The following is a 21,648-nucleotide window of genomic DNA, read 5'->3' as shown; positions in this document are numbered from 1 at the left end:
ATTCCCGTAGCTGTAGGGATCTGTCCAAATAAGGTGGGACAGATAGGCATTAATGTCCTCCTGCAAACTGAGCTAAGCCCCTCTAAATCATCTTGGCACACAACGACAGTGCTTTAGAGTTGGAGGGGAACTTGGGAGTAGTCTTATCTAACTGTAGAGCTCCCCACGGGGATCCAGAAGGAACGAAACTAACAGAATTAAAGGCTGCTGTAATCAGAAACAGCCACACTCCGGGCTAAACGTGCTTTACAATCTATAAGAACGTGCCTCCTGTCAAGTCTGCCCCTGCTAAGCTGGGGGGGGTGTGGAGACGACCCAGGAGGCTGCGGAAAACAAGGATGATGCCTCACTGTGAGTACACACACACATATGTGTAAGAATGCAGATACTAGGGGTCCCACATCACTGCTGCACAAAGAGCAAGAACAGAGCAGAGCACCAGCTGTTTGGGGTACGTTTCATTCAGGAATGAAGAGGTGGAAACAGCAAGCAGGGTTTAGCAACCAAGCAGGGAATTTATTACTCAGTTACAGAAATTAAACAAGAACGGATTTCCAGTCTTCATTTCACACGCTGAAAAAACTCCTAAAAAGCGTCATTAAAAAAGTGTATTTAAATGATTTACTTTTCTGGGTTTAGTTCACAACCCACCAAAAAGGGGAGGGGCACCAAATGCCTGGCGGCTTCCTGTTTCTATTTCTGGGTCCAGAGACACAGAATCACAGAGCGGCTGCAGGAGGAGTCTTGGTGGCCATCGCTCCCACCTTCTCACTTCACACTCGAGCAATGTGGGGCCCAGAGCGAGTTGACTCAGCTGCTTAATGCCAGGGCCAGGAGTAGACACCAGGTCTCCCGATTTCCCCCAAGAATGCTTGTCACCAACCCTGGGGACGAGGGCAAAGGAGCTCTCGTCTCCTCTGGAGAAAGGCTAGTTCGATTGAGCACAACATTGGTGAGGGTGACAATCAGGCATTGCAACCATATGGCTTTCCACAGTAACGGAAAATTCCTCAACGCCTGTTGATGTTTCTGTTTGGAGAACTGACCTGACCAAGAGCAACTGAGCCAAAGCCGACAGGAAACTTCAGGGGGATGATGGCCAGCCCTTTCTTCTTCCAGTAATTCTCTGAGTTGAACTTTTCTACGGCCGCTTTCCTCAGGGAGTAGGAAGACTTGGCCATACATTCCTTCCAACACTGGATCAGGTTCTTGGCATTAATCTCCTGTTTGTAGGGTGTTTGGTCAATTTCATTGTACATGTTTATCGTTCGCACCTACAAAAGAAGAGATGGAAAGGTGGGGGGACTCGGCAGACCTAGTCTCTTCCGTCCACGTCCTCCTAGTCAAATTCTGCTCACCCTATTAGGCCCAGACTGAGTGCTATCACTCCTTGTTGAAGCCTTGCCCATGCATAATGGTCTCATCTCCCCCTGCTCGGAGCCTCTATCAAATATGTTAGCACTTACACGCTTTCTGTGCTGCTCTTGTGTAAGTTCAAAGGAAGGAATCCTTTCCTTATATGTCTTATGTAACTCAACCCAGTCCGGCACACTGTACTCTTAATTCTAGTTGTGTTTGTGAATGTCTGTTGGAAGGTCATGCTGAACTTAATCTCCAGGCCACATAAGCTACGGGATTTGGATCATTCAGATGCTGGGGCAAGATAAGACCACTCACTTCCCAAACAGGAAGATAGGAGAGTTCATTTAAATATAACCCATAACTAGGATGAAGAATATATTAAAAGATTCTATCACAGACATCTGAAGCCATGAGTAGAATTCTTCCTGAATTCCCAGAATTGGGGACTTATGCCTCCAGCCGAGAACTAAAGGTGCCAAGTACCTCACATTCTCAGTTGAGAAAACTCTCAGCAAAGTGGCCACCGACCTCCCAAGCTGACAGGGCCATTACAGACATGTACTCTCCCCATCCCCCTAAAAAACATTCCCCGATCAGTATAAAAGGAAGACTGGAAATTACTGAGCTGTGGCACTGGGGGAGTAGTGTTTTAAGGGTGCCTATTGTCTCCTCTAACTTCCCCGGGGTGAAGGGAGATCATTACCTGGCTCTCCTCCCTCATGCTACCAAAAGTGACACAACGTCTGACAGAGGCTGTGATGAGATGGCCAGGAAGGGAGGGGCAAGGACCCCTCACAAGTTCAAGAGACATAAAGAAGATGGCTCCTGCCTATGGCCGCAGAGTCCAATGTTGGAGAGGGAGAGGGCAGAGGAACTGGGGACTGGGGCTTTCCAAGGATTGCTACAGCAGGGGGCAAAGAGGCGTGGCCATCAGGGAACTCTGCCTGAGGTGCCAGCTGAGGGCCACTGGGAGATTAGCCCGCCCTCACAGGGGGCTGTCGATTGCTGAGAGAGCTAGCAGAGATGGAGCCCCAGACACCTTGCTTGAAAAGCGGCTACAGCAAACCAAGGAGAGGACAGAGAGCTGGCTGGGGAGATGCTGTTTTCTCTGGTCCTTCTCTCCCCCCACCTCAGCACCACAGCAGAGGGAGCAGGGGTGAGAGCACACCTGGCGTCTCCCACCCTAACTCCACTCCAGGATTCCGGGTGGAAGAGGTGCAGGGAAAGGAACAGAGCTGGTTAATGAATGAAATTGGGACAGAGACTTAAAGAACAGACGGGAGACAATTTCAGTAACTGAAATGACTGAAACCTTGTGACAGCTGCTTGAGATGTTAAGGAAGCAGGGAAAGAGGGTTCGACAGAACCTGTGGACAGCAGTTATGCCCCCAACCCGTGGAGACTTCTCACTAAACACGTTAGAATCCAACACTTGCCCCTCAGTATCCTCTGTCTCCAGGATGTTGGGGAAGGAGCCCGAGTAAGATGAGGACCTCTACACTGTGGAGTCCTGCCTCTGTACTAACTAGTCAGCTGGGTTCCCTCAGCAAATCGTTTCACCCCTCTGGATCTCTAATTCCTCAACCTGCATGACCCCCATGGCCCTCCCACTGCTGGAATTCAAGGCCCTTCCTGTGAGAGACTTATTCAGCATTACCTTCTCAGGGGACAACCCACATCTGGCTGCGACTTCCGTGATGCAGGATTCGGTGATCAGCCCCGCCTGAGGGAAGCCAAACCCGCGCAGAGCTGTGTTGGATGGAAGGTTGGTTCTGCACGCCCGGGCCCGGCAGCGCAGGTTGGGAAACTTGTAAGCATTTTCCACTTTCAGAACTCCCTGTTCCATCACCTGAGGAAATCCAGAGTTGATGTGACATGACCCTCATCCTCCCACACCTGCTTACCATCCTGAGACCTCAGACCAAATCCCAGCCAGAAATAACCAACTGACCCTCTCTACATCATATCACACAGGCTAAAACAGACCCAGGCCCCCAGTTAAATGCATTTTTGTTATAAATGCTTTTTAAGGATTTTAATAATTTATCTTTTGAAATCATTGTTTTTTATTTTCATATTTAATGGCTAATGCATTTCTTCCAGGTTTCAAATGTTTCTAAAAGCCCTTGAAGCATCCATAGGCCCTAAACACTGGGTCTGCAGAACATAATGAATAAAATATCCTGGAACACAGGAAGAGAAAGTCTTGGTATGTGGTCTACTTCATTGGTTAACCAGGGGCAATTTTGCCCCCTCTCTCCCTGGGAAATTTGTCAATGAATGCAGACATTTTTGGTTGTTAAGACTTGTTGACACAAATAATCTATAATCAATCTATAAATCAAAATTTGAAGTGAGTTTATGATGAGCCAGATCTGAGGACTATAGCCTGGGGGGCCTCCTTCCCCAAGGAAGGAAGCACACCCAAGAAGTGGGGTGTAGAGAGTGGTTACATACCATCTTGGAACAAAGAGAATACATCACATATAACAGGAGTATCTCTTTACTACTGTCATGAGATGCTTAGCTGGCACAAAAGTCAGTGGTCATAAGGCAAGCATAGCAGGTTGGTAATTAATCCTTAGTTTCCAGGAAGAGATGCTTACCCTTAAATAAATGGCGATATGGGGGCGGGGAGCTACATCTCTATCTTTAAGGGCATCACTCTTGCTCAACAGGCCACGTCAGGCCTTTTTGGAAAAACAAGTTCAGGTGAATGAGTTTTAAACCAAATAGCTTCCTCATATATTCCAATATATCTAATACTTGTCATTTATTCATCAGACTGGAGGGTAGCTGTGCCACTGACATCTGCTGGGTGGAGGTTAGGAAGTTGGTAAATATCCTACAATGCACAGGAAAAGCCCCCACAACAAAGAATTATCCAGTCCAGAATGTCAATAGCACTGTGGTTGAGGTTTAATGCTTGCATTTGGGAAAAGAGCTCTAAGTATAGGAAACATGGAGATAACACACAGACATAGACTTCGCCAATCTCTCGAGGCTCACTCTGGGGGCACCAGTAACACACGGCTATCCCTGCAATAAGGGTCTTTATGCTTTATACTTAAATATTATTTAACTATTGAACATTTTATAAATAAATAATTTTATGTAACACTTTCCAGAATGTGAACTTTTTCCTTAAAACACTTACAAGTAACGACTCATCGAGGGAAGTGCCTCCATTGCTGTAATGCTCCACATCCAGGGCCAAGATTCTGCCATCCTTCAGGAATCCAGCCTGGGGAAAGAGAACTGACATTAGATACTGGTGCTAGGGACCATGTCTCTCTGACGTTTACTTTGTCACTTGTGAACCCTCCTCATATAAGCAGAAAACTTCATGATATTGGATTTGGCAATGATTTCTTGGACATGACATCAAAAGCACAGGCAATGAAAGAAAAAATCGATAAATTGGACTACATCAAAATGAAAACTTCCATGTATCAAAGAACACAATCATAGACTGAAAAGGCAACCCAGAGAATGGGAAAAAATATTTGCAAATCATATGTTGGAGAGGGGATGATACCCAGTGTGTATAAAGAGCTCCTACAACTCAACAACAAAAAAACAAACACCCTGATTAAAAAGTGGACAAAGGATTTGAATAGAGATTTCTCCAAAGAAGATATAAAGATGTCCAACAAGCAGATGAAAAGATGTTCAAATTCACTAATCATTAGGGAAATGCAAACCAAAACCACAAGATACCACCTCACACCCATTAGCGTGGCTCCTATAAAGACAAACAACCAGTAACAGAAAATAATACGTGTCTGTGAGGATATGGAGAAATTGGAACCCTTGTGCACTGTTGGTGGGAAGGAAAAATGGTGCAGCTGCTACAGAAAACAGTATGGAAGTTCCTCAAAAAGTTAAAAATAGAACTATAGTATGATCCAGTAATCCCACATCTGGGTATGTATCCAAAAGCACTGACAGTAGGGTCTTGAAGAGATGTTTGCACACCTATGTTCATAGCAGCCTCATTCACAAAAGTCAAGGGGTAGAAGCAACCCAGTGTCCACTGATGGATGAATGGATAAACAAAATGTGGAATGTACAAACAATGGAATTTCATTTAGTCTTAAAAAGGAAGGAAATTCTGACACATGCTACAACATGGATGAACTTTCAGGGAGTTATCTTAAGTGAAATAAGCCAGACACAGAAAGACAAATACTGTTTGATTCCATTGATTTGAGGTACTTAGAGCAGTCAAATTCCTAGTGACAGAAAGTAGAACGGTGGTCCCCAGGGGCTGTGGGGAGGAAGGAATGGGGAGTTATTGCTGAATGGGTGCAGAGTTTCAGCTTTTCAAGAAGAAAAAAATTCCAGAGATGAAGGGTGGTGATGGTTGCACAACAATGTAAATGTACTAACGCCACCAAACTGTATACTTAGAAATGGTTAAGATAGAAATTTTATGTGTGTGTATTTTGCCACAACTAAAAATAATAATAAAAATGGAAGGGTGGAGAAAGCTATAAAACCAAAACAAACAAACAAAAACTCCTCCTATCCATTTATCATTACTAGTGAATCAATCCTTTTCTCTCCTCCTAACGCAAACCAACTGCCTATTTCTTGACCTCTCCTTCTCGCCACAGGTCCTGGATTCTGGCTCCCATCCTCACATATCTACCCAAACCTTCTCCCCCAAAGCCACTAACCTCCTAATCTCCGCATCCGCTGGCCTGCTCCTAGGGTACTGTGCACAGTTTTCTCATAGGGCCCAATCCAACAAAAACTCCCAGCAGCATTTGGTGTTGCTGGAGGTCTTTCAAATAAATATCATCCTTGCTTTTAAGGTGTATCCAATACCCCTGTTTTCTGGCTGCGCTCTGCTTCACTATCTCTGAACTTATTAAAGTTCCCTTTAATGATTTTTGTTAAACGGAACCAAATTCAAAGCAAAGTCGTGGTCAAGGGCACGGCCTCTGAACTCCAGCAGTTTGAGTTGGAGTGCTGGCTCTGCGATCCAGGCAAGCTATACAGCCTCTCTGACTATCTGTGAAGTGGCCATGAATAAGGCAATGCATGGAAACTAATATGTAAGTGACTGAAACACAGCTCGTGTTCTAGATATAAATTATTAATATTACTATCATAAATATTATTATCTACTGTCCTCACACTATTCCCCATTAGAAAATATTATTTTCTCATAGTTTTAATCACTGCTATGCTGATGGCCTCTATAAATATAATCCAGTCCTTTCAATAGTGTCCCATATTGGTGAAGGACATTTCTACTTAAATGTCCTGTTGTCACTTCTTTCCCCACATTTACACAAACAAGCTCATCGTTGTCCCTCCAGATTGGTTCTTCCTTCCAACTTGGCTCTTTATACTAGAAACTTCCAAATCATGTTAGTGGTTCTAGTCCCCATTGTACTTGGCCAAGTTTGTCACCAACTCCTCTTTTATTTCATACTATCATGGCTCTTGGACTCGTCTCTTCTTCTGCATCTTGCTATCATAGCTCAGACCCCAACAGCTTCATGTCTGACTGCATCATCTGCCCCTGGTGGTCTGCCTGCCTCCACCCTCTCTCCTCTCCAGCTGGCCTGGTGCCATCATATCACCCTCCCCGATGCACCCATGTTTGGTTATGACACTTGACTGGTCAAGGATCTGCTCAGTCTCACTCTCTCTCGTGAGATCAAGGTTAAACCCCCATCCTGGGACTCCAGGCTCCTCTCAGTCTGCACCACTTAACCTGACCAATCCTCGTTTGCACCCCTCTTCAGTAAGCACTCTGTGCTCTCTTCCCTCTCTCCTACTCCTGCCCTGATCAAACACACATGTGCCTCCCACCTCTGCATGTTCGCTCCCACTCCTTCCACCACCTGGACGCCCTCTTTCTGCCATCCATTCCTGAAGGCCATCTATGTGTCACTTTCTCTAAGATGTCTCCTGTACATACTCAAGCTCATATTCATCTCTCCCCAAAGGCTTACTCTGTGTGCCTCATCTTTTAACCCCAGATTATTATGTTTTCATAATGACTTCATGTGTGTAAGTCTTATTTCCCCCTCAACTCCCAAAATGTAATCTCTGTCAGGACACAGGTTACTCTAATAAATCTTTGTTGAACTAAAGCAAATTCAAAACATAGCTTAGAGTGAATGTGAGGTGAAATAGACACATTCATTATCTTCTAAAAATATATATGCAGGTACACCAGTTGTGGAAGAGACAATGCTGTGTTCAACAAATCCTGGGCACATGGGAGACTAATTTCCCAGCCTCCCTTGCAGTGAGGTGGCAAAGTCCTGGCCAACAACATGTGGATAGAGGCAAGGTCCACACTCACACATCTGGTGCCTGAAACACGTCTCACACTACACTCCTGCTCGCTCTCTCCCCTTGTCTTCTGCCCTCTGCAAGAGGTCCAGTAGAGGACTCGGAGTCCCTAGGGCAGTGCTATCCAGTAGAACTTTCTGTGATGATGGCAATGTCCTACACCTGCATGTCCAATATGGCAGCCACTAGCCACATGTAGTTACTGAGCACTTGAAATACAGCTAATGCAACTGTGGAACAGATTTTTAATTTTCTTTAATGTACTTAAAGTTTAAATAGCCATATGTGCCTCGTGTCTTCTGTATTGGACAGTGCAGTCAGAGGGGATGATGGTGGCATTACTAGATGGTAAAAGCTTGAGTCCTTGAATGATTTTTTGGAGCAGTGTCCTCTCCTCTCCCCTCTCCCAAGCCCCACTGATTATACTGGGCTGTTACTTGAGCAAGAAATAACACAATAAAGGTTGAAGTCCCTGAGAGTTGTTAGTTGTTTGTTACAGCAGTTATACATTCTGACAACTATTTATTTCTTATAAGGCAAAAAATAATTATTTTCTCCTATGGAAATGTTTCTAGAAACTTCTGGGACAGAGTTTTACAAAAATACCCTTGATATATTGAAAAATGAGGACTGTGTTGGCAAATAATTGCAATTTCACATAACATTATTGTTGTGGGAATTATTCTGTTTTTAAAGTATGTGGGAACAGTACGGTTATCAGATCTACTTTCACAGATGCATATCCTCGTGTGTTTTCCGGTTATTTGCTCTGCACCAGCCAATACCAGCTAGTACTCTTCACAAACTGACATCTTTGAGCAAAGCAGAAAAGCTTCACTGAACAATCAGCACAATGAATGGAAAGTTCCATGGAAGCATAATTGGTTGATGTGCTCATTGTTAGTCCCCATTGGAGAGTAGCCAAATGCTGCGCCCTGCACTTACGAAATGTCCTACTTACAACATGAATCCTTTCCACCCCACTTCTTCCTCTACTCACTTTGTACTTTCCAAGGTAAGGGTGGCGGCCCGCAGTTATTAACATGTCTTCTCCTCGTTCCAGAATGCAGCGGACTGCACGACCATGTCTAAAACAGAAAAGAAAGCAAGAAAGGTAAACTCTTTCACTAAATAGGTATTACCTGGTGTTTATATAACACCTGGTGAGAGCCTGAGCGGCGTCCACACACCTAACGGAACTACTCTCTGAGCCCAGCTGTGCTGATCTCAGGCCTACACTGTGGTCTCCCTCCCGCTGGGTTAGGGCACAACGCCTAGTATTCACTTCTTATGGGAGGAGGGCTCTTGGGCGCCATAGCCTCCCCCTGGAGTCTATTGCTCGGGGGGTATTTCCCACTATGGGAACAGCCTCTGCCATAGGCGAACAGTCCGAAGGCCACAGTATAGACTGGTTACAAACGGAGGAACTCAAGCGGTCTCTGCCTGCCAAGTGTTCCCTGAGAGGACAGGTCTGGAATCAGGGTCTTTTGTGTCATGGACACAGGAACTGACCTACATTACTCAGCAGAGAAATTAAGCCTTCTAGGTGTGGCTGCTCCAAAGACAATTTCCTATGGGAATGTTTTGAGATTCTCAAAGGAAAATGGTAATACAAATAAAGCTAAGCATAACAAAAGCAAAATCTCCATTTCAATCAAGGGAATATATATTATATGAATATATGAACTTTTTGAGATATATATCTCACAGGTGCTATGGACAAGTAACCTCTACCATTTCAGGACCTGTTTCTGTCTACTCTCCAGGTATTACAGTATTTTTACTGTAGTTTCTTTTCTTTTCAGTAATTGATTCTCATTTTGGTTCTTATAGTATGCAGTTTGACAGTATAAGATAAAGACATTGTAACAAGCTGGCAGCTTGTTGTTGTATTTGTTTATTCTAAGTAATTTTGAATAATCTTGACCCAGATTCTTCCTCCTTAACGCTGATATTATGAATATTCAGTGTGACCTCCTTTTGTTCTTTGTTTAGCAGATTTTCTCCACTTACTTGTTTGCAGCAAATGCAGTGATGGCAGCCATGATGCCGGTTTTGACCGATTTTCCCCCGAACGCCCCACCAAGACGCTTTACATGACACATGACCTTGTTAGCTGGGAGCTTCAGGGTCGAAGCCACTATGAGCTGTGAAGGGTAACAGTTTTTGTTAATCTGACTCATCTGTAGCAAGGGAGGGGGACAGCCCTGGCCCATTGGTTCCATAACGCCCATGCTACACAAACTGTGTGCTTATACTAATAACGGGATGATTTCCAGTGACCTGGGCATGCATCCATGCCTGGTCTCAGTGGTATTTGGCTATAATGACATTGCCAAAACTATCACTAACATTAAGTAGTCCTTTCAATATCAATGAGATGTTTTTGTGTCAATAAATTTTTAAAAATTTTCCCCATGAACCACACTCAAGTGTCCTTTCCACACTGATCCCTAGGGGTGTGTTTCCTGAAGCAGTGAGATGTTGAGGTCTTTCCCTGCATCCTCCTGTCTCCCTGCAGGTTCTTCTCACCTCCCATTTGGATTCCTGCTGAAGTTGGCCAGCGGGTCTTCCCCGGATGCAGGCCTTGCTCTTCTTTGCCATCCTATTGTTTAGAGGGCATTTATATAGACGGGGACCCCAGAGGGGTGAAGTGATGGGCTCAACGTCACGCCAGGCGTGAGGAGCAGAACAGGGCTGGGGTGGGGCTTGCCAGGCCCTTCCTACTGTTCCGCCTTCTAAAAGCCTCAGTCTCCACAATCCCCCATTTCCACCTGCTCTGGTCACGACACTGGCTCCTTATGACCCACTGAATCAAGAGCCCTGTGCTTTGTGCCCTGTACTTTCACCCTGACGCTTAAACTAGGCCCCCCAAATGCATCCTCCGTTCCAGCGTGGGCATCTTTGTGCCTTTCCTCTTTCTTACATGCATGCTGCCTGATACATAGGACACAGGCAATAAGTGTTTGCAGAAGGGACGAGTGAATGAAGGAACAAATGAGTGGCATTTGATCTTGGTGTGGAATTGCCTGGAAATGGCCTCTCTTCTCACCGTCTAGACAAACCTCACTCTCACTATAAATCCAAACTGAAGATTTGTTCTGCATGGGACTTCCTGGATGATTATAGAACCCAGCAAATCCTTATTCTCTTAATTCTCCCACCTGTGTAAATTCTAAACTAGCTGCTTATGTAGTTGGTTGTATTCAGTCCAAAACGTTTCTTAACTGCTTCATGTGAGTTAGGTGTTACAGGCTTTGGAGGGCAGGCCTTTCTCTTTTTTTTTTTTTGCTTTTTTTTTTTTTTTTTTGCTGAGGAAGATTTGCCCTGAGCTAACGTCCATTGCCAATCTTCCAATCTTCCTCTTTTTTTGTATGTGAGCCACGACCACAGCATGGCAACTGACAGATGAGTCGTGTAGGTCCGCGTCTGGGAACTGAGCCCGGGCCGCCAAAGGAGTGGCAAACTTACCCATTAGGCCACCAGGGATGGCCATTTTTTATTTTAATATTCTTAACAGTGTCAAGAGTACAGCAAGAGACCTGCTGATTCCATAATTGGTTTTAAAATTACAAATCCACAAACAGGAGGCCGCTACTTTTATACTCTTTTAAAAGCTTTGCAATTGTATGGCTATTAATACCCAAATGGATTGCTTATTAATACTCCAAATTCCTTCTGTCTCTGAAATGACACTTTTGTCTCTAATTGCTCCTGGTATATTTTGCTGGCAGAAATCATTTAGCCATGTCCCCTCCACAGCGGCCCCATGTTACCTGTACGTATTTAGGAAACTGTGTGGACACATAGACATCTATTTCTTGATCCTCTCCTTTGGGAACAACCAGCATGCTTTGGGTTTCCATATAGAAATGTTCTTGACCTCCCATATGTATTTCACCTGTTACAGGAAAGTACACCAGTCAAGGAGGCTGTCAGAGAGGACAGGTGGTGTCCCCCAGCTGTTATCCCATTACAGAGAAATTCCAGTGATGGTGCTTCACTGGGACAGTAGGCTCCACAGTGAAGGGCTACAAACAACATTCAGCTTTCATTATAGGTGCAGATTTGACATAGAGTCCTGTAGGGGATTCTGTCATTACTGCCAATACAGTCACAGAATCCTAGGGAGGGGTGTGTGACTTTCCAGACTCAAAATAATATGGCAAGAAGACTTCCAGTTCCAAGACAAGATCCCTGTTCCTTCTGCTACGTACAGCTAACAACCTTGGACATTATGTATAAAAGAAACAGAAGAAGACTGAAAGGCAGAGAGAAGAAGGCAGACCAGCTAGGGACTTTGGGACCCAAGCAAAGACACAATGGTGAGTTCAGTGGACTTTGTTGTTGTGGTTTTTGTTTGCTTTCTATATCCTAGACTTGGTGCCAGAGAAGCCAACAATCCAAAAGCACCAATAGACAAAGACTGACAAAAAGCCCCAAGAACCCTACTGTCACTAGCCAAGGACAGCAAAGGGGAAACCCAGCAGGACAGAAAACTTTTATGTAATAAGCACTCTATTCCAGCCAAAAACTACAGAAAAAGCTGTGGCCTCATCCTTATCTGCAACATTTGGGTGGGGATCCTAGATTTCTGCTCTTCTCAGGCTGTAACGAGATGCCCCAACCCTCTGCTGGGTGGTGTCAGTGGGGCCATATGGGGAACATGGACTTGCGCCCTTCACCTAGCAACAACAAGGCATCAGCCTTCTCTCACACCAACACAGGGTCAGAAGAGGTCTGGTAAAATAGAAGATTTAAATAAGATCCCGAGTCTTACAACATAATACCCAAAACGACCAAGACACAATCGAAAATCACTCATAATACCGAGAACTCAACTTGAATGAGAAAAGATCATCAAGGGATGACAACCTGGAGATGACACAGAGGTTGGAATTACCTGACAAGGATTTCAAAGCATCATCATAAAAACGCTTCAATGAGCATTTACATAAACACTTGAAACAAATGAAAAAACAGAAAATCTCAGCAAAGAAACAGAAGACATAAAAAGGACCAAATGGAAATTTTAGGCCTAAGAAATACCAAAAAAAAAAAAATTTAAGAGGTTCAGTGGATGACACTGAACTATTCAACAACAGAATAGAGAGGACAGAGGAAATAATCAGTAAACAAGAATATAGTACAACAGAAATTGCCTAATCTGAACATCATAAAAAAACAGACTGAAAAGAAAATGAGTAGAGCATCAGGAACCTATACACCTATAATAAATGATTGAAATTTCTGTTGTGATAATCAAGTTTTTGAAGAAACAATGGCTGAAAATTTACCAAATATGGTAAAAGACACAAACCTACAGATTCATGAAGCTGAGGGAATATCTGGGAACATGTTAAATCCAAAGAAATCCCTGCCAAGACACATCACAGTCAAACTTCATAAGAGTAAAAAAAAGAAAATATCTTGACAGAAGAGAGAGAAAAACACTACCTCACCTATAGGGGAAAAATACTTTGAAAGGCAGCAGATTTGTCATCAGAAACTATGGGTGCCAGAGGAACTGGTACAACATCTTCTTCAAGCACTGAAAGACCTGTCAACTCAGAATTCTATATCCAGTGAAAATATCCTTCAAGAATGAAACGGAAATCAAGATATTCTTAGATAAAGGAAAACTAACAAATTTTGTCTTAGACTTACCCTAAAATAATGACTAAGGAAGTTTTTGAAACAGATAAGAAATGATCTTTTTTAAAAAAAGGAATCTCAGAACTAGAACACTTCTGTTCCTGTTCAGAAAGGAGAGAGAACAACGGAAAGAATAAAATACAGGTAAACACAGTAGACTTTCCGTCTCCTCTTGAGTTTTATGAATTGCATTAAAAGCAAAATTATAACATTGCTTCATGCGGTACTCAGTGAATGTGGAGGGAATTTTTAAGACAAGGATATTATAAATGAGGGATAGTAAAGGGATGCAAAGGGAGGTAAGGTTTCTATACTTTACTCAAACTGATCAAATGTTGCTACCAGATATATTATAATATATATAAAGAAAATTTAACACCTACAACTACCACTAAAAAAACTAGACAAAGATATACACTCAAAAACACAATAGATAAGTCAGAAAGGAATTCTGAAAAATCTTCAAGTAACCCACTGGAAGACAGAGAAAAACAAAAAACAGAAGAAAAAAACAGAATACAATTATGACCAGCCATCACATTAGGTGGAAGGCAGACTTTTAAAAACTAAAAATTATACCCCAAAATGGTGATTTGCAAATTGCTTGAGGGAGATTCACAGGGAAATCTTTTGTACTGTTGTCTGGACTTCCTATCTTATGCAAAATCTGAGTAAAGACAGAATACAGAAAAATGAGCTGATTCTGTTTCATTTATACAACATAAAAATTAAAATGTGAAGAATTCAGATCTCAATTTCAACTTAAGCTTTAATCAAAGACTGTACATTGAAAGCCCACTTGTCAGTAGGCTCAAATTCACGGTTTGCAGTATTAGCATTTCCACCTAGCCACTCAGAATTAATTTTATTAAACATCGACTTCATTTAAAAAATACAAAACTAAAAAACATTAGACAGAGCTGTTTCTGCTTAAACCTTTAAGGCAGGCAAGGGTTTAGACCCTGTTACACTGGGCTGCACCCCCGCAGCCCTCGACCCATGGCGCCCTCTTCACTCTACGGTGTTGCTCTCAACTCTCTAGGTTGGAAGCCAATTCGATCAACTCATCCCTGAGACAAAATTTTATCCCCCTGTGGGTGTAGAGTGATTCCTCCAGGCGTATTTACATCTTAATAAGAGGCCCTTAAAGACCGAAAAGCCATTCAGGTGTGAAGGAGTCATCTGTCCCAGGCCAAAGAGGACAGGCTGTGGGGAAGCTGACCCCACGTCAGGGCTCCCAGATCTCCTGCAAATCCTGCTCAGAGACTGTGCTCCACACTCTGCAGTGGGAGGCCCATCCCGGCCAACAGAAGGTTAAAGAGATGAACGAGAAGCGGCACAACGCGGAGCAGAGAAGGCTCACTGCAGAGCTGGGACACGAGGGTACATGCGATTTTAATGCCCTCTGGTGCCGTGACCCCAGGGCTAGGGAGGGCTGACGTACACCCCCACACGGATCAAAGCAAACAACGGTCACTCTCTTCAAGAACACGGTCTGAGACTTGATGTCACGCTCCACCTATTTTATCTTTCCAATATTCTCTTTTCCTGAAACACCTATTTTCCCAGGGGCAGACACAGTGCTGTTATTACTACTCTCAATGAGTCACCTCTCATTGAAATGATGAGTCAAAAATTCGTACTCCAAATGACAATTACAGAATAAGAAAAAAATACCTCAAACTCATGAGTCAAGAGGATGAAAACCTAAAAGTAGAATAAATGTCCCTTTTAAAGCCTCTTGTGTCACTTTTACACATATCAATAGGGTATGGGGCTGTAACAAGATAAAAGTCAAGTAGAAGACAGATGGAACAAATTACCTAACTGAATTAAATCATTAAATAAGATGTAAAGGAAAAATACAATAATTGAGTTCTGACCTAAAAACATTATGGCAAGAACAGAGGCAAGAACACACTACGGCACAGGTGCAGGAACCCCTAAACGGTGGTGTGCCCAGGATGCTCACACCATGGACTCTGTGCCAAAAATGTCCCCCCTTCTCTTCTCCCACAAAATGAACTCGCCCTTTGAGGGTACCACCTTTTACTAATCCTGAGAGTCACCCGGAGCACTGTGAACACTCGTCAGAAACAGAGTCCTGGGCACCCGGGATCCTCCAACTCCAGAATTCCAGGAAAGGGCACAGGAGTCTGCAGGCAGGTCTCACAAACATCTCACAGTGAGAAAAACTGGGAAACATCGGGGGTGATAAATGAATGCCTGCCAGTGTGTTAGCTCAATAACAGACACCTTTTCTTGACAACAACAACAAACACCCCAAACCTGATAATAACCATCACTCACCGTTATGGATCCCTTGCTATGTGCCAAGCTCTGTGCCACACACACATATTATCTCTTATGATCTTCAGAGTGGATCTCTGGGATCAGTATTACTTTCTCCATACAATTTTAAAACAAGGAGACTGAGGCCTGAGACGTGCCCTGCCACGTCACACAGCTAATAAGACAGGGCGCCAAGGAACACTGGCAGGGTGATGGTGTACGGTGTCTTTTCTACAACTTAGAGGGGACATTATCCAGTCAGCCTGTGACCAGCCTCAGGTGTAACGCAGCTATGGAGCTAAGAAACATGGCGGGCTTTGGGCTCAAGTGGGTGGACCGACTGGTTATATATGACACGGCTCTGCTGTGTGTTTGGGGACAGTGTGTCTTAGGACTCTTCCTATGCTTGGGATCAGAGCTGGAAAGAAAAATTAGGGAGACTGTAGTTTCTAACTACCATCTAGAGGCCAATATCCTGGAAATTCACTTAAAGACAGATAATGTCAAATGCTTTATTCTCTGCCCTGAGACCTGGTGCAGATAGCCCACACCCACCCAGAAACACCTCTGGCTAAATCCGATCTTGGATGCAGGTTTTCCACAGCATGGGAGACACCAGAGCACAGTGGGAACCTTATGGGTTATTTAAGACCCGTGGTAAATCTTTTTTTTTTCTGCTATAAAGGACATTACTGAGACAAATGGCAAAATTTGAAGTAGGTCTATAAGATTAAATAATAGTATTGAGTCAATGTTGATGTTCTTATTTTGATAACTGTATGTCTGTGTAAGAAAATGTCCTTGTTCTGAGGAAATAAACACTGTAGTATTTAGAGGTAAAGAGGCATCATGTCTATAACTTACTCTCAAAGGGCTCAGAAAAAAAATTTACATTTATATATACATATAGACAGAGAGAGAGAATGATAAAGCAAGTGTAAAATGTTAATAATTGGGGATTCTGGGTGAAGGGTAATTAGGAATTTCTTTAATGTTTCTGCAAATTTTGGGTAAATGTAATATTACTTCTAATTAATAAGTTACAAAGTTATTATTGGAAAGTTCAATTCAACTATTTTCTAAGAGGGAAATTTAATTTTAGTTACATATATACATAATGGAAGGAAGTCTGGAAGGAAGGGAGGGAAGAAGAAGAGGAGGGAGAGAGGAAAGGAGGGAGAAAGCAGAGAAGAAAGGGAGGGAGGAGGGAGAAGTCAGGGAGAGAAAGGACGAAAGAGAAGAAACGGGGATCTAGAGATCCTAAAACAAGCCACCAAGTCCACGACCAGCCTTGTCGCTCAGCAGCTGCTGTGTGACCGTGGACAAGCTCCATAACCACTCCGATCCTCAGTTTCCCCACCTGCAGGGTGACTGTGAACAGGAAGAGACGACATCTGTATAGCAACTGGGGCCGCAGTGGGGCAGGTGGCCAGCACAGGGGGCGGCCATGGGCAAGGCCTGAGCCTCCCACTTCGTCTCTCTGCTGAGCTCTTCACACACAGACAGACACACACACACACACACACACACACACAAACACCTAAGCACACACATACACACAACAGAGGGGAACACTTCTGTGAAGGAGGTGCCTGTTTCCGAGCTGATTTCTAGAAGGCAAAGGCATTAAGCTAGACATGCTCAGAAGGCTTCCCAGGGGTGCTTCCCCCTCATCCTTTTATTCAGATAGTTTTACCTTCAAGGATTTGATCAACCACTTTAAATGCTTCATCAACATTTCCACATTCCAGTTTCCATTCTCCCTCGAAGAAGGAGTTGTGCTGGATAGCTTCCTGGAAGAGAACAGAAAAGTGAGGCCGCCTGGGCAGCAGATCCGGCCCTAGGGCAGGAGCCCTCCTCTGCGCCTGCGCAGCATTTGTCTTCCTGCTCTGGGATCCCCCGCGCTTTCTGCGTGACCCCAGGGGCTGAGCCAAGAACCAGGCTTCAGAGAGACGCCCCGCGGAGCAGACACAAATGTCCCCACTGAGAAGGAACAGCACGCTCAGAGAGAACCCGGCACCCAGCTGGTCCCAGAAGGGAACTAGGACTGTGCAGGCAGACTATTCTCTTCATTCCACAACCACTGTATGCAGCGAGGCCGCGCAGCAGGGGTTTAGAGCCTGAGCCCTGGGTCCAGTGGAGTGTGTCCATCTTCTCCATTTCCAGCTGTTTGACCGTGGGCCTCCTGCTTCCCCTCTCTGAGCCTCATCTGTACAGGGAGGAAAAGTTGGGCACAGAGCTCCACTAGGGTTGTCAGGAGGATGAAATGAGGCACGTCCAGAGCTTCTGCACGGCATATAGCAGGTGCTCCATCAATGCTAGCTGAAGACACTCGAGTGATAAGGATCATGGCTGCCCTGCCTGCCAGCCCCATGCTCCTCCTTTGGGGGGATGAGCACAGGGCAGTAGGGAGACCTCCAGCCCTGGAAGTACGATTCCATTACAAGCCCAGTGTGGGTACCACAAACCCACTTACACACTGGATCCTACCGGCTTCCCCTGGGTGCCCAGTGAAGGGGGACAGTGGTGGGCACACATCATCAGGGACGTAGCTACAGTCCTCTAGGTTGGTTTTCTTCCACATCCCCAGGAATTATCTTGCTGCAATCCCTGTGTCCACAGGCAAATGTGACATGCCAGCTCCCCTCAGCATTGTCCACCATGGATTATTGTCCACCTATGAAATTCCAACCCGCTGGCACTTAAGGATTCTCCAAACTCTGTCTCCCTGTTGCCACCAGTAGGTGTCTAGAGCTATTGACATACTACAGGGATGTTCTATTGTCATCCTGCCATTTCCTCTGTTCAAAAAATGGGTTTGTTTGTTTGTACCACCGCAGGGCCCAGGTTCTTTGATGGAGTGTTTGCTGATTGCTTCCATAACTGACCAGCTGCGTGACCTCGGGTAACCCTGTCTTTTGGTTCCTGATCGGATGGGGATAATCGTTTTTACCTCATAGGGTTGTTGGGAGCATTTAGTGAATTAATGCACGAAGCCTATTTAGAACCATGCACCCACACAGCGGGCTCTGTACAGGGCTTAGCTATGGTCATGTTGTTGATCGTGATGAGTGATGAGAGAGTCTGGTCAGGAGCACACTTCTCTCACCATGGTCATCAGCCTGACCCCTTGAGCCAAGGGTTTTGATAGCGTTTCCCCACGCAAACTCTGAAAAGCTCTAGAGCATGAGCTAGGCTAAACCTTAGTGACAGCGACAGAGATACAGTGTTTTTATCCTGTTTTGACTGATAACACACTTCCACCTGGAATCAATTCATATGATTTTCTTATTAATCTAAGACCCAGATATTCCAGGTTGAAAAGAGAAGTTAAGTTCTATAAATCCTATTTCTAAAAGCTTAATCTTTTGCCACTTCCCTTGCTGCTTGCTCTTTGAGTAACTTTGAGGCAATTTCCTGAGTATTTCTTGGTCAGGAAAGTGTAGAAGAACTGTAGTGTGTACGGAGCTGGCCATATTGGCCTGCTATAAACTTCAACTAAATCCAGTCTGATCCAGTCGATTGACCTTGGAGAGCTGAGCCTCTGATGAAAACAGGAGGCAGCTCTTCTCCACAGTGTGCAAGGCTGGCATTCTCCGGCAGACAATTAGACATCTGCTGGCTGGAGCTGGGGAGGGCGGGAAGAGAGTGGTATCGATGTGCTTATGTGGAATTTTATTTGGCTGGAAGGTGGGGTGAGGAAACAGAAGATGTTTAGCCACTGGAATTGGGCAGAGGATTACAAACAAAATTTCTGCTGAAGCATGATGTAAGCAATTTCCTATGAGGAAGTAACTCTAACTCTAAAACACAATGTGGGGGAAGGAGCGTGTAAGGTGAGCAAGCACAGCAGGCAACGTGTGAGTGACAAGGGTCTGAGAAGGGAACAGAAAGTTCCAATTTGAAACCAGCCAGGAACATCTGGAAGGCCTCATCACTCTCTCCCTCCAGCTAAACTTCTTTCTTTGTCTTCTCGACCTGATCTTATTTTAATTGTAAAACACTGCAGACAGTGTCCAGACAGACGCTGTGTTCCTAGGATCAGGCGACAGGACAGGAAACACACCCAAGGCCAAGCTCTCTTGGAGACCTAACCTTGGCCAAGTCATCGCCTCCTTTCCCCCTCAGGCCAGGCTCGTCACCTAGAGACAGCTTATTCATTCCGCTGTGAAGACAATATTGCACACCCAAGGGACACGGGGTCTGGAGGCACCGAATCTAGTCTACTCATGTTGCTTGCCCAACCTACATGCTTTGATTACTTAGTAAATTATAAGAACCGATGAAACGTATACAGAAAAACACTCCATCATTATGTGGAGATGAGTCTGAAAACGTTTACAAATCTCTTAACTCTTTTCTAAGAAACAAGAAATGCAATTCTCCAATTTGTTAAAGTTGCCAAAATAGCTGTAGGCATCATAGGATCTATTTCTCACACTCATTTAAGATATGCATTGAAGGATCTAAAAATAGTGCCTTCAATATCTGCTTCACAGAGCAGCCTGTTGGTTCTCACCGGGTGCCTGAGAGAGTCCGGGTGAAGGTGAATACAGAGTCACAGGGCGCGTCCACTGTCCTGGACACTGTTGGGTGTCACCTTCCCCCTTCCAAATGGGGCTCAGATTTCTCTTTGGGTCTCCACCACTCCCCCACACAGCCCATGCACCTCAGAGAAATCTGACCCGAGCAGTAACCAACAGCTCCTCCACTCCTCTGGCCAGTCATGAAGTCAGAGATGGACATGTGCGCTGAGAGCCTGATGAGGCTGGATCTCAGGACTCGTGGAATCTGGGACAAGAGTGCTCTCCCTGCTTGTGCACATGAACTGGAAGCTCCTGGCTGCCATCCTGTGACCACAGGGGATAAAGCCTGTACCGTGGGAGGAGGTAAAGGAGGTAAAGCAGGGAGGAGAGGCAGAAAATGGGGTTTCTTGCTAACACTGATAGAGTTTGGGGCCCATAAAGCCCCTGAGTTTTGGAAGCCACTTGGAGTCAGGTTTTCTTTCCTGTTACTGCAGCCAAACGCATTTTACCCCATGCACCACTGAAATCTGCTCTTCCGGCCCCACCCTTGAACTGGTCACCTCGATACTTAGGATCAGCGGCTCCAAGTCTTGGTAGACAATCTTCACTCGCTTCGCGGCTCGCTTTGCCTGAACCTCAGAATCCGCAATCACGGCGCAGACGAGCTGACCCACACAGGACACCTGCGACACAGCAAGATCTTGTATTCAGGAGGGCGGGCAACAGGACCTCTCCTTCCTCCCACTGAGCACAGGGCTGGATGCGCAGTCAACGACCCTTCACACGGGCCTGTGCCCGCGGCGCCGAGGTTCACACAGGCCTCGGCAGGAGAGGGCGCTGACCCCAGGCACTGGGAGCTCACGTCTCTGCGGGGCAGCGGTGGCTGAGAGGGGCAGGAGTGACCCTGCCTCAAGCACAGCAGACTCAGGCTCCAGGCTGAGCAGACGGGACAGCTGAGGGCCACTGGCCCGGGAAAGCCAGTCCCTCGGCTTCACCTGGGGCTTCCACTCACGAGCAGGGCCACTCTGAGCGGCAGCTTCTGCCCTCATGGACACAGAGGACCAGGACGTCACAGCCCACCTCCTCCAGAGAGGAGGGAGGGAAAGAGTGACAACCCAGAACTGCTGGTGAGCCCCGCTCTGCCCCAGACTGTGGCGCAGCCCGTGCTGCTCAGAAGAGACAGGAGACGGCAGCAGCCAAGACGTGACCACACACATAGCATCCCCTGCAGCATGTCACCCGGGGTGAGCCACGGAGCTCACACGGGGACCAGGGCCCAACGTTGATGGGAAAAAACAAAACGAAGGCTCCAGAAAGGGAAAACAGTCAGGCCTGGAAGAAGACACAACGACTATGTAGTCTCTCTCCCACCTTATCCCATGATCACGATTCAAATTTCCACTCATTTTATAAATCTGTGTTAGAGTATCAGGTGTTTTCTACAATGAGCATACAGTAGTTTTATCCCCTGAAAAAATGGTACTAAGAAAAGTTA

General features: G+C 45.2%; 1 protein-coding gene across 4 annotated transcripts in view; it reads right to left on the bottom strand.

The window, feature by feature from the left end:
* LOC101388746 (aldehyde oxidase) overlaps positions 1–21,648 on the bottom strand; it is a 66,286-nt gene that overhangs the window by 12,663 nt on the left and 31,975 nt on the right. For all 4 annotated transcript variants that reach the window (XM_087435566.1, XM_087435564.1, XM_087435565.1 and 1 more), the window contains 8 exons: positions 20,714–20,836; positions 17,324–17,420; positions 11,457–11,581; positions 9,694–9,827; positions 8,681–8,768; positions 4,520–4,606; positions 3,020–3,211; positions 1,047–1,274 (listed from right to left, as the gene is read on the bottom strand). In XM_087435566.1, the coding sequence (XP_087291692.1) occupies positions 1,047–1,274; positions 3,020–3,211; positions 4,520–4,606; positions 8,681–8,768; positions 9,694–9,827; positions 11,457–11,581; positions 17,324–17,420; positions 20,714–20,836 (1,074 nt within the window). The remainder of the gene's footprint in view (positions 1–1,046; positions 1,275–3,019; positions 3,212–4,519; positions 4,607–8,680; positions 8,769–9,693; positions 9,828–11,456; positions 11,582–17,323; positions 17,421–20,713; positions 20,837–21,648) is intronic.

This window comes from Ceratotherium simum, chromosome 9, assembly GCF_057802395.1.
Source record: "Ceratotherium simum simum isolate JZ-2026a chromosome 9, ASM5780239v1, whole genome shotgun sequence".
Lineage (NCBI taxonomy): Eukaryota > Metazoa > Chordata > Mammalia > Perissodactyla > Rhinocerotidae > Ceratotherium > Ceratotherium simum.
Note: the sequence above shows the minus strand (reverse complement) of the source record. Positions and strands in the feature narration are given on the sequence as shown.